This window comes from Ictidomys tridecemlineatus, chromosome 12 (genome assembly GCF_052094955.1).
Source record: "Ictidomys tridecemlineatus isolate mIctTri1 chromosome 12, mIctTri1.hap1, whole genome shotgun sequence".
Taxonomy (NCBI): Eukaryota; Metazoa; Chordata; class Mammalia; order Rodentia; family Sciuridae; genus Ictidomys; species Ictidomys tridecemlineatus.
In genome coordinates, this window is record NC_135488.1 from 95,681,393 (window position 1) to 95,695,450 (window position 14,058).

A 14,058-nucleotide genomic window follows, 5' to 3' on the forward strand; every position below is an offset into this window, starting at 1 on the left:
TACCTTACTCTCATATGTATTTCCCATTTTTTTTTCTAGAAATAAATATGCAGAAGAATTCCCTTATGATAATGGAGCTGAAGGGAAATTTAGAGATAATGCTATAAATGAGCATCAATGCTTCATAAATAAAGAGATTGAGGGAAAGAATGGTGAAGGAATGGGAAAAAGCATTACAGGGATTTTTTTGAATAAAACCCTTAATGGATATTATCACTTTGCTTGCCAGAATTTCAAACATTAACATTGCATTGGTCACATAGATTTTGAGTGAGAGTCCACACAAAAAAGAACATGCACTGGATTTGAAAATTCATAAAAAGAAACACCTGACCTATGGTTGGAAGAATCAGGGTATTGAATACTTCTGGAAAAGGAGGAGAAATTAAAGGTTGGGAAAGGACAAAGGGGGAGAATCCTGGGGTACAGTTTATACTCTATTTCTTGATCTGGGAGAAAAACTACCCCATTGTGTTCACTTTGTGACAACTCACTGAGCTCTATACCCCTGTAATTCTACTCCTATAATTTTTTTCATTTTTCTATACACAGGTTATACTTTTATAAAGTTTATCTTAAAATAAAATTATTCTATTCTCAGTATAATCACCAGAATTGTTTTTTCACCAATACATTTAAATGTAGGAACAATATGGCTCTTACATTTAAATGTAAAGTAACCTCACAGTTATACAAATAAGGATTTCAATCTTTTTTTTTTTTTCTCAAGCAAAATCCACATATACTTGCTAAGTCACTATAAACCATCCAAGTGTAGTGAATGGATCTTTTAAATGTCTCACTGCTCTATCCATCTCTATATCCAGGCTCTTTGCCATGACTTTGCACCTCCCATGTAAAGGTGGAGTCTGTTTCCCCACCCTCTGACACTCTAGGATAGCTTTGTGATTTTATTTTATCACTAGAGTACAGCAGAAGCAGCTTTGTCAATTCCAAATCTAGACCTGAAAAATACTGTGTGCATCTACTGTTTCTCTTGGAATCTTGCCACCACTATGTGAACAACCCAGGCTAGTTGCCTGGAGGATGAGGGACCACATGGAGGAGAGGCAAGTCATCCCAGCAGATGCCATCCCGGACCATTCAGCTCCTGGCACAACAGCTGTACGCAGATGCATGACGGAGCCTAGTCAAAATCAACCATGCCTGGCCCAGCTCAGCAAAACTGTCCCAGCTGTCTCCAGGAAGGACGAGAGTTAATTCATGATTGCTTTATTAAAGACACCGTTGAGCAATAAGGCCAGGGGGGAAAAGTGGTCTGAGAAAAGTATCTCAGAATTCAAAGGAGTCAAACTTAAAAAATAGACAAAAACCTCTAGGACTCTAACTATTCTACTTGTTAAAGATTTCAGAATAAAACTAAGGAGGTAAATAGCCTATTGATAGTGAGAGAGAAAGATCATTTTAAAATTACAAAATAGACAATTTAAGACAAGCAAATCTGCTATACAAATAAACAAGGAAGTTTAGAGAACTCAAGGACTTTCAAGCCAACTACTGAAATAATTAAATAGTTAACAGAAGAGTTAAATCGAGACAGCAAAAATACCAGACAGCATCTTATATCCTCCTAATGCTCGTGTTTATAGAGTAAGGCTTAAAGTTATGGCTTCCCCACCTGTAAAAAGGAGATGCGGTGTTGTGAGAAATTAATGAGATAAAAATGCACATTAAAAGTACTTTCATAAGCTGACAAATGTTAGTAACACAAAGAGGAACTGGTCTTCAGAGTTTGCCACTTTACAACTGTGATCTTCCATTAGTTAATTATTCTTTTAGCCTCAGAGTTCAGTTTATTAGTTAAGAAACAAACAAACAAATGAAACTACTTAACTTGTACCCAAAGCTAGCACAATATGTAAGTAGGTAGATAAAAATGATGTCTAGGAATAATGAGCAAGAAGTAAATTTACTAATATTAAGAAAGGGAGAGTTATCAAATCAGCATTATACAAATAATACCATATGGTTGGAAGAGTCAGGGTATTGGATACTTCTGGAAAAGGAGGAGAATACCATAAAAAGAAAAGTCCCTCTAGTCAAGAGTCAAGAGTCAACTTTACAATATGACTTCAGCCTGGAGGACCTAGAGTTCAAGTAGAAGTTCCAATAAAACCACCAGGTTACCAAACTGCTACTGTGAAAACAAATTTCCAATTCAAGGTGAACTTACAAACTCAGTTAAGAGTTCTAATATTTATGTGATTGGGGGTGCAGCTCAGTGGTAGAGCACTTTCCTACTATACACAAGGGCCTGGGTTCAACCCCTAGCACATACACGCACACACACAGTTCTTTTTTTATTCTTCTCCACATATTTAAAATGTGCATTATAGCTGTACGTAATGGTGGGATTTGTTGGTATATACTAGTACATGCACACAATATAACACTATAGTTTGGCCAATATCCCTCCCTAAGAGTTCCCCCACCTCCCCCTGCTTCTCTATTCTATTGATCTTACTTTGCTTTTCATGTAATAACCCCCCTACCTTTCTTTTCCTTTTTCCCCTCTAGCTTCCATATATGAGTAAAAACATACAACCCTTCACCTGAGTTTGACTTATTCTGCTTAACATAATGGTCTCAAATTCTATCCATTTTCCTGCAAATAACATAATTTCATTTTTCTTCATGGCTAAATAAAGCTCTATTGTGTTTGTGTGTATTTTTTTTCCTTATCCATTCACCTGTTGATAGACACTTAGGCTGGTTTCATAGTTTGACTACTATGAATTGTGCTGCTATAAACATGGGTATGCACGTATCAGTGGTACACTGACTTTAATTCTTCAGGCTGAATACTGAGGAGTGATATAGCTGGGTCATATGGTGGTTCCATCCCTAATATTTTAAGGAACTTCCATATTGATTTCCATAGTGTTTGTACCAATTTATAGTCCCACCAACAGTCACACACACAAAATTCTAACGATTGTTTGTTAAGAAAGCAATCAGAGCTTGTGCTGGTGCTGGACCTGAGAGCAAAGGGGTGTGATGCACCTTTGGTGTCACCTTGGGTTCAAGCAGGGCTGCACAGGTGCATAGGTCCTGGAGACAAGGGTCACTGAGTGACAATGGCAATGACGGCGAGTCCCAGAATAGGTAGGATGGAGTAGAAGCCTCATATCTTTCCTAAGTCCATCAAGTTCCCGTTTGTGGGTCTGGCCGGGCTCCAGTAGGCATTAGTATATCTGGAATACCTGACCCTTGATTCCATTCCTGCCTTCCCCAGGATGGGAGCTACAGATTTTGTTCAGCCTCTAGACCTAGTGAAGAACCGGATACAGCTAAGCAGGGAAGGGGCCAAGACAAGAGAGTATAAAATCAGCTTCCATGCCCTCAAAGCATCCTGAAGGGAAAAGGACTAACAGGCATTTACACTGGACTGCCAGCTGGTTTCCTGTGCCAGGCCACCTACATCATTACTTGCCTTGGCATTTATACCCTGCTTCTTGAGTGCCTGACCAGAACTGATGCTACACCTCCTGACTTTCTGCTTCATGAAGGTCCTGATAGGCATGACCACAGGTACAACTGGTGCCTTTGTAGGAACACTAGCCAAGGAGACTCTTATTAGTATGACTGCTGGATGGTCAACTTCCAGCTGACGGACACCATGCTACAAAAACATGTTTAATGCCCAGAGTCCACCTGCCTGAGAAGAGGGAGTCCCCACACTGTAGCGGGGCTGTATCTCTACAGTGGCTCAGGCTACCCAGCTTGCCTCCTACTCCCAATCTAAGCACTTCTTACTGAACTCAGGCTACTTCTCTGACAAAATCCTGTGCCACTTTTGTGCCAGGATGATCAAAGGCCTCCTCACCACTGCCAACCTTCATCAGCACATTGTGAAGACATGCAAATGATTGATGGGAAGCCAGAATACAAGAGTGGGCTGAATGGGCTGATGAAGTTTGTCCACTGTGAGGGCTTCTTCAGCCTCTGGAAGGGCTTCATACCATACTAGGCCCACCTGGGCCCCCACACTATCCTCATCTTCATCTTCTTGGAGCAGATGAACAAGGCCTACAAACATCTATTCGTTGGTGGCTGAGGTGGCAGGGGACCTGCAGCCAGTGTGCAGGGGCACCCAATCACCCATTGCTCCTACAGTTGCTGCAACCCAGGGAGCCTGGATTCTACTGCCCTGGGCCCCTCTATTTACTTCCTCTCTGCAGTTTGGTTCTCTCCTTGTGGTAAAGGACTTAGGTCTGTCCTACCCTCTGCTCCAGTTTGCCCTGCTTGGTCTTGATTCTTATGACCACTCTGTCCCTAGCTGTTTCTTTAGAGAGCTAGGAAACTATCCGAGTATTTCTAGAATCAGCTTAGGTATTAGTTTTAGGACACAGAGGATAGCAGAAGAGCCCCCTTCTCTGTGGGGAAACCAAGGCAGAGCAGATGAGATAGAAGAAAGCAGAAGCTATCAAGATGACCAAAGGGTCTGCAGTGGGAGGGTGTGGCTATAGCCCTTCCTTCCCATCACTGAGGACTTAATTAATAAATTGGATTGAGGACACCAAGAAGAAAAGAAAGAAAATAATCAGCATCAATGATTTGAACAGGAATATTCTCCAGGTGAGAATAATTTTATAAATAATCTCACAAAATTTTTTGAAGATTTAAAGATTCTTTAGCATGCTTAAGACATTAAATGACTACTTAAAAATATGAAATAAGAACAGGTAGCTATGAAAAATAATTTATTAGAAATGCTGGAAATAAAAACACTCTTAAAATTAAAAGTGCAACAGAGGGGATAAAGCCTAGATGGACATAATAAAGCAGAAATCAGAAAACTGGAAGATGAACTGAGATATTCATTCAAAATGCAGCAAAGAGACAGAGAGGAGAGCAGAGTGGAGAATAAAAGCACAAAGACTTAAAGAGACATGAAAAGTAGAGGCTCTAACATTTGTCTAATAGGAATTTCAGCAGAAAGGAATGATGCAAAATAATAGGTGACCATTTTTTAAATTTGAGGAAAGGCAAATTTTCAGACTGACATTCTACTCTACTAAATAAAATAAAGATAAATCCAAATATGGACACAAGATCTAACTGCAGAACATGAATTAAGAGAGGATTTCAAAACACAGAAAAGATTATCTACAGAGGAAAAAAGTATCGGAAGTCAGAAGATATTGGTATAATGTAATTGAAGTACTTTTGGAAAAGAACTATTAATCCAGAATTGTATATGGCTAGTCTTCTAAGACAATGAGTGCAAAAATAAAGATATTTTCAGACATGTAAAGTATATGTGTCCCTGTGACCCTCATTTTATAAAAGAAGTGCTAAAGGATATAATATCAATATATAGATATGCCAAATAAAAAATATAGACTGACCAGTTAAACTTGAATTTCAGATAATAAATAAATAAATAAATACTTTTTGTGTAAGTCTGCAATTATTTGTTGTTTATCTAAAATTCAGAAGTGGATCTTCTGTTTCATCTGGCAAATCCTCCCCAAAAGAATAAAGGACCACAGGAAGTAAGCCCAGGATATAAAAAATAATGCCAACTGCCAAAATTAATTTTTAAAAGTCTGTGAATTCATGTAATGTTAAATGAGTGGAAATAAAAACTTTCTATATTTCCATTAACCATACCTCTGAAAATTATTGTAAGATGAAGATTCTTATCTAAGCCACAGATCCACATTCTTTCAAAGACGCAAGAGATTGTCATAAAGGCCTTTGGGGGGCGTTCCATTGACAAAGACTCCCTGCGGGACCAAACTCTAGTCAGGCCTTCCTCTGTTCTCAACTAGGCCCTGACTTTGGGCTTCAGTGTATTGTCCAGTTTTAGCAAAAAAAAAAAAATCCTGCTGAGTCAGTTTAGCCAGAATCCTCCAGTCTCAATATCTGAGTGGGTGCTGCATCTTCCACCATCACCCAGGAAATGTCTGAGTATATCCTTCAGCAAAAACATCTCCTGGTTGGGTTAATCAGAATCTTCTTTGTAATGATGTTCCTCTTAGTAATTTCCCATCCACTGACACCTGACCCTCACTCCTGGGCTATAAATTTCCACTTTTCTTGTTGTATTCCAAGTTGAGCCTAATCTCTCTTCCTGTTGCAAAACCCCCTCGTGGCTGTCCCTGCACTGTAGCAATAGTCCCTCTGAATAAAGTCAGTCTTGTTCTTTTTTCATATGAATGATATTATTATTTTAATTTAGCAGGGCTGGGAACTGAACTCATGGCCTTATACAAGCTAGGCCAAGCACTCCATCTTTGAGTTTATTTTAGTATCTAGACATTTATTACTTCTTATTTTTTTAACCAACACATTAAAAATTACAGACGCTGTGGAATACCATGGGATGTTTCAAAAATCTGAAGCACTTCATGAATTTGCTTGCACAGGGGCCACGATAATCTCTATTCCCGTTCCAATTTTTGTATGTATGCTACTGCTTTACTATTATTTAACAGATGTCATAAACAATATTTTTTCTTTAACACCATGTTAAAATTAGCATAAATCCAACAATTGTTTCCCACAAAGTGCACAATTTATTGCCAATAATTACTGCAAATGGTGCATGTGATTAATTATAAGAGACTTGCCTTAAAATTCTTAATCACTTCATCTCACCCTACCTATTTGAATCCAGCATTTTGCTATAGATCATACATATTCTTTCCTTCAGACATGCAGGTTTTGAGGGTTTCAACTGCACTCTCTAGTTACTATTTATCCATTTTTCTCAAAAAAAAATCAAAGACCAGCTTTCCCCTGCCTACTCCTCACACTGAAGTTCACACTCAACATTTTGTAGTTATTAAGAGAACTGAAATGCAAGCAAGCTCTTGCTAACCATAAGGGCCTGTGTATAGCTCATTTATTTATGGAATATTGATCAAGACTGGAGAATCCCATTTAATAACAGAGATATGCCCCAGCAAATGTGCATTCTCTTTCCTTTGTTCAAATAAAATTTGGTTTCTAAAGGAAACCCTTCAGTGAAAGTTTTGATAGTGAGTATAATTGTGCTCTGATCTATCAGTTTTGTAAATTAATTTTATTAAGGCAAAACAACCAGTATAATAAAACGATGCCAAATAAATTCAAATTGCTTTAAATTCTAAGGATAGGAACAATATCTTCCTCACAATCCATCATATATTCAGTTTATAGCTTAGAGTATGCCATCAATTCATGTTTGTAGAATACTAATAAAATAAAGTTTTCAAGATTATCCATGAAAAACTAACATACAGGCAGCAGATTATAAAAGTGTAGATGTTGTCCAATCATATTTTGACATTACCTATAACCCCTTGGCACATGCTAAACATGTAGAAAATACTAAGTTGATTTTTCTATCCATAAACTTGTAAAACTAATAAGTGATTTTAGTATGTCAAGAGACATTTGCCATTAATAAAATACTTCACTAACTATACTGATCTCATATCCTTTTAGAAACAAATCCTAGTTTTAAAACCTAGATTTACATCTGACTTTTTAAGAATGCACTTATCCCAAGGCAAAGTTATGGGCAAGGGAGAAATACTCAGATGCAAGAAACCACTGAGCTTTAGCATAAAACAGCAAGTGAGAAGTTCTTCCACAAGGCAATATTTCATCTCTCCAGTTCTAAATCAGACTGTGAGCAAAATAATCAAATGACAAATGCTACTCTAGATGCACCAGGAAATATTACTGTTTTTTTGATATGATAAATGAAACAAATTATAACAATTTCATAATGTTGAAGGTAGAGAGGCAAGGTTTAGATCTCCATGGGTGGACACGTAATAAATCATTCCTTTGAAAAGATAATTGCTGGACCACTAGAAAGAAGGGGGAAAAAAAAACTTTGAGGGCAATTATTTGAAAGCTCCTCAAATTAACTTGTACACAGTTGGTCCTTTGTTACAGCGCACACATTAGAGCATTAGCTCACTTTGTTGAAGGAAACAATGTAATTCTAGTTATTAATCACTTTCATTTTAAAAATTCTTTGTAAACTGAGAAGACACTAGACTGTAAGCCCAGTGTGAAACTCACAAGTAATTGGATGCTTAATGGGTTCCTTTTGAAAATTTTGTTAGGGATAACAAAATCAAATAGCTTCAAGGCTCTAGGGAAACTAAGGGGTACATACGTAATGTGAGAAAGTTCTATTTCATTTTATCAACCAATAATATCACAAAGGGTGTGAAATTAAGCCCTTTTCGAAAAAGCAATTTTAATAGATTAGGCTGAATGAAATCATAGTATTTTTATGAGTCAAACTTCTCTGTAGTGTAATTTAGCAGGACCTTCTTAAGGCCCATGGGATAGAATTTTCTGTGACACTTCACTTCAGAATCCTTGCCAAGAAGTGTAACACTGCTTTGCAAACATCCTCTAGAGACCAGATTAGCCATGCTTTGATGTTACCAACTATCAGTGGGAATAATCAGGTGGAACCATCTGATATGCTCAGCATGAGGAGACTTGCTAAAGTCTCTGTTGGCCATACCAACAGAGGAAAATGCAAAAATCTGCATTATTTTAAAAGAAGTATTTTTTAAAAAAATTTCTTAACTAACATAAGAAGTGATTACTTGCAAATTTTCATTTCTAAGTGATACATTCATAAATAAGTGAACCTTGGAACTGGCCAGTAGGAGAAATATATCGAAGAATCATCTTTTTAAAAAATTAAAACCAAATTAATATTAACTGCTTTGACTTCTACTAGCTCTCACAACATCAATTGCTCTATCTTTTGTACTAATTGCCTACTATCTACCTTAGTAATATCTTACAAACATATATAAAACAGATAAAGGTTGCTAAGCAACTCAGTGAGACCTGTCTCTAAGTAAAATACAAAATAGGGCTGGGGATGTGGCTCAGGAGTGGAGTGCCCCGAGTTCAATCCCTAGTACTTCCCCCCCACCCCCACCCCCATGTCTTGAGAGTATAATCCTAATTATCTGTGTGACTGTTATTTACTCTTTCTCTGTCTCAGTTTCCAACTGGCGTTGAGAATGCCCTAAAGCCACAGGATCATTCCAAAGATTCAAGGAAGTGCATAATCATATGATCGAACACATGGTAAGTGAGCCACAAACGTCAGTTCCCTTTCCCTATAATAGAAAAAGACAGAGGCTAGCTTCTGTTCTGGCTTCGGTCTACCTTAGACCCCTATGCTGAGTACTTATTATCTGCGTCTGTACAAGCTACTTCACCTTTCTGGGTCTTACTTAGCATACTATGTAAACAAACAATTTCAAAGTAATGTAGGAGGAGATCCTGATGCTGTGGGGGGATTGATTCACATGGCAATTATCAGTGAAGATGTAGCATGGAGTCTAAGTAGGAGAGCAAACCCCACACCTAGGTCAGGATCTACTTGAAAACAGAGGTTTATGTTTTTTTGTGAAGAGCTGAGTAGCCAGCCATGAGTTGAAGATGTGTATTACAATTCCTAGAGCAATCCCTTGAAAATAATGCTAAATGATATTTTAAAAGCCCATAGATACATTTAAATGAAATTCTAAAAAAGAGTCAAATAATGCAAAAGAAGGCAAGAAAACGTAAATAGGAACAAGAAAAAAGTCCTGAGGAAACAAAGATTTTAGGTCAACCTATATCCAACCTTACAAATACTTATGCTATATTTTAATGCAACAAACACCTCAATTTTAGATAAATATCAGAATGTATTTAAAAAAAAAAAAGCTGGACCCAAGTATATATTGTCCACAAGAGAATTACTATACATGGAAAAATGTACATTGAAACTTTCCAGATAGGAAAGGAGAAAAATCCATCCCCTGATGATAGTAGATTTTAACACTCTCTCAACAACTAATAAATAAGAACGTTTTCACAAATATTTAGATATTTAGCATACTTCCCTAAATAACCTAAGGGGCAAAAAAGAACTCAAAATACATTTTAGCTTAACTTAAACAAAATAGGAATACGACACAGGATTGAGGAATACCATTACTGTCAGAAGCCAGGATGATAAGAATTTATGCGTTAAATGAACGTACTACAAAGGAAGAACTGCTGACAACAGTGATCCACTATGAAGAAATCAGGAAGCAGCTGCAAACCAAACAGAAAGGAGGAGAGAAACGAAAGCCAAGAGCAGAAAGCAGTGAAATACATGACAAGTGTTCTCAACAAAACCGAAAATAGGTAACACTGATAAACTTTTGGCAAGCCTAATCAAGAAAAAAGAATATGGCACAAAAAAACTTATGATACCATAACCAACAGGGGGGTTGCTTTAGGTATCAAAGGGACCCTAAGAGCATATTAAGAATAAACTTCAAATAAATAAATCTGAAACTTTGAATGAAATGAACAATTTCTAAAGCAAAAAAAAAAAAAAAAACCCACTAGATACTGATACAAAAAGGTAATGGAAAATCTTAATAATATAGTAATTATTAAAGAAATTCAATCCATAATTAAAATATTTTCTACAAATAAATTTCAAGACCAAATATCTTCTTTGGTCAATTATCCACATGGTTTGTAGTAAGAGTCTGAGACTCTATCTATTTCAATGTACATGTATATCTAAGTTACTAATAATACCCTTGCCCTAGATGTATAAAGGGAAATTATGAGAATTGGATATCCTACAAAACAACTAAAACTAAATTTCATAATATGGACACTAAACTAGGCATTGGTGAACCTGAGTCACAATCTTGGCTCTTTGTGGCCACAGGAAAGTCACTTAACCTCTCTGAGTTTTATTTTCCTCATTTACAGAGTATAGACACAATACTGGGGAACTCTGAGGTACCTCCATTTGTATAACTCTGCTGATGGCTCAAAATAAATTTAGCAAAAGTTCTCAGGGCATTTCCCATTTAACTTTGTAGCTTTTCCCACTGCCTAGGAAAAGTGTTTGCTCTGATATTTAGCATCCAAATATTTTGAGGTGGTCAGGGATATTCTATTCAACTTTTATTGTTTCAATGATGTGTCATCACAGAAGTCGCACTACTAGGTGAACATTCATGCCTATGTATGTGCATGCAGCCATGCGCTGATATTAAGCACCAGCACAGAGAGCACAGGTCGCTCTTGAACTCCTGTGTTTTTTATCACAATTTAATAGAAGGTAAAAGAGCTTCACACATGTACAAATATATCACAATGAACCTCACTATTAAGTATAATTATCATATAATAATTTTTTAAAAAAAAGGAAGGGTGGGGACATAGATCAGTGGTAGAATCCCCAGTGCTACCAAAGAAAAAAAAAGTCTTATAAAATTTCAATGATAGTGAAGCCATTGCAGCAACCATACACTAACTGGATATACTAAACCAGGCATTACATGTCCATATTTCCTTAGCTGAATGGAGGGAACAAGCAGTGGTTCACTGTGTGAGTTTCACATGGTTGGCTCAAAAGCAACATATGACAAAACAACTCAAGTTTCTAAAAGGTCAAAAACAATGGTTGAGTCCATACCAATGAACTGAGCTAGCTTACCTTGACAAAAGGTGTTGTTAACCCGCTTATAACCTTGTAGGCATTCCATCATTTGATTATATCCATGATAGGCTGTAAGGGAAGAAACAATTCTGTTACATGCTTAGTTTCAATTCTATGACCCCCAAACTTCTAGAGGTGGTAATGAAAGTCATTCAGGACATCAGTGGACTTATTTATTCATCAGAAAGATACCAATACCAACACCAGTGCAGAGTCCATGATTGCTTTCATTCACATGATGCTTGTTTTTCAGTTTAGTTCATATTTTGTGACAGGTAGAATTGTCAGTAACTGATTATATTAACTGAAAGAATCACATGAACATTTTCTATTTCCTTCCAAGAGGTTATTAAATATTTCTATCACCAATTATCTATTCCTCCCCAGTGCTTAACTTCAGGGAGCAAGAGGTTACAAGAGGAGAGACATTGTCATGTGGAAATCGCCACTTCCAGCCACTTGGCCTTATGCCTAGTCTGGTCCCATAGAATGAAGACATTGGAATAGGCTGCCTACAGAGATGGTGGACAATCTCTGGCCTGTGAATTCTTCAAAGACAAAAGAGAAAACAACTTGCTTTAGAAGTTTCTATAGCAATCTACTTCAAGGCAGAGAGCCAGACCAGATGATCTCTAAAAGTGCTCTTCAGCTTAGGATTCTAAGTTAATTTTGTTCTAAAAGTGTTAAAAGGACAAGTGACTTGTTTACACAAAGCACATTTCTAATAGACTACGGACTAGTTAATGAAATCATTTGCAGATTTAAAATTAAGTTTTCACAGCTAAAAAAAAAATGATGAACAATGAAAGATCTTTCTGTTTGTGGCTAAACAAAAACTTCAAGTATTAAATAAAAGCCACTTGAAAACTGAAGTTTGAATTACTTTGAATGAAAAAAAAAAGGCATGGAACACCAAAGTGTAGCATCTAAAGCCAAGGAAATTCTGATCTCTTCCAAAATGAATATGATTTAAGAGACTAGAACCAACCGGGGGAAGGAAAGTTTTTTAAATGACACAGGAAGAATGTGACCCTGAGTGTGTTTCTTGGGAGTGAGTCACTCAAGATGGTGCAAACAGAATAAAAGTCAAGATGTTAATAATTTACTTCATTCATAATCCACACTAGCCTTCCGGCTGAAACCAGTCTCTTCAACTTTATACATTAAATGACCCAACATATGAATTTATTTTCATCAACATTCAGTTAAAAGTAACAGAAACCTCATACTTTCACACACAACTCAAATCATTATCTAGATTAAGAATGAGAGCTAACAAAACCATATAAAGTGGCAAATTCATTCCTAGATTATGCAATCGTAGATAAGTATGACAAAGGGTCAGGAATGGAAGTTAAATAATAAAAAGAAAAAAAAAGGCTTTATCCTTAATGTCTGCCACTCTCTGCTGCTTTAGGATTTAGAAAAGGGAGGAAAGAGAAGCAGATAAGCCATAAATACTCAAAGATGAATGAAAAATAAATAAAAAAGAAAAAGAAGAGAGAAGATAGAGAACATGCTAAATAATGAAAACTTGGCACCCTCCCCCACAATAGTTAGAAGAACTTGTCTCATCCTCAGTCCTTAGACCTGACAGCAGGAAACATGTCACCTTCCACAATATTGTGACAACACACATGGTAAATGAAGGGTAGGTGACGATGCTTTTTTTGACATTTTAGATATAGACTACAGTTTAATGGTCCATAAGAATCAACAGCAAATGATAGGACATCCTTACCATAGGTACACGTATGACTGACTGCACGTATGGTGTGACGCTACATCATGTACAACCAGAGAAATGAAAAGCTGTGCTTCAGTTGTGTACAATGAATCAAAATGCATTCTGCTGTCATATATACTTAATTAGAATAAATAAATAAATAAATTTTAAAAATCGCAAATGACAGAGCTGGGAGTTAAATTCATTCTAGCCCTAAGCACTCTGCTCTTTAAATCCTTCCAGATAAATCCTAGAGATCCCTTTGGTCAAACTGTCAAAATAATTCTAAGCAAATAGATTGTCCAGTGAGGAGAGACCATCACCATCCAACATACTCCTAAAAATCCATGCTGTGAATCATCACCCAGTCCATGTGAAAAGTCTTCTTGGAAAATTCTCTCACTATGGAATATTCTTATTATGAGATATCTCCCTCAATGATGAACTCATTAAGTTTCAGGAGCTACATCAGGCATTTCCACAAGTTAATCCTCTTCAGGAGCTGAGAGCAGTATCGAGAAAATAAGTGAAATTAGCTTTAGGCATTTAGAGGACTTGTAAGTTTGAGAGGTAAGGAAATCCGAGTGAGAGACAATTATTTCAAACAAATTAGTATGCTGGAGAAACAAATAGTACCTAAGAAAGAGATATACAGAAATAATTCCAAGATGGCAGCCTTGAGATTGAACATAGATTCAAAAGGCAGCTGAGAATAGGGATCCAATCAACAGATAATTAAGAAAAGGAAATAAAAATTGTCCAGTTGAAGCAAATGAGAAATTGCTTACAGCATGAAGAATAAAAAGCAATTATAAAACTATTAAGCTACATG

General features: G+C 36.7%; 1 protein-coding gene and 1 pseudogene across 7 annotated transcripts in view; one reads left to right on the forward strand and one right to left on the reverse strand.

Annotated features, from left to right (window-relative positions):
* Window positions 1-14,058, reverse strand: part of Ltbp1 (latent transforming growth factor beta binding protein 1) — a 386,831-nt gene that overhangs the window by 140,604 nt on the left and 232,169 nt on the right. For all 7 annotated transcript variants that reach the window (XM_078029401.1, XM_078029398.1, XM_078029399.1 and 4 more), the window contains one exon: window positions 11,498-11,569. In XM_078029401.1, the coding sequence (XP_077885527.1) occupies window positions 11,498-11,569 (72 nt within the window). The remainder of the gene's footprint in view (window positions 1-11,497; window positions 11,570-14,058) is intronic.
* LOC101972363 (mitochondrial 2-oxoglutarate/malate carrier protein-like) lies at window positions 3,099-4,078 on the forward strand (annotated as a pseudogene).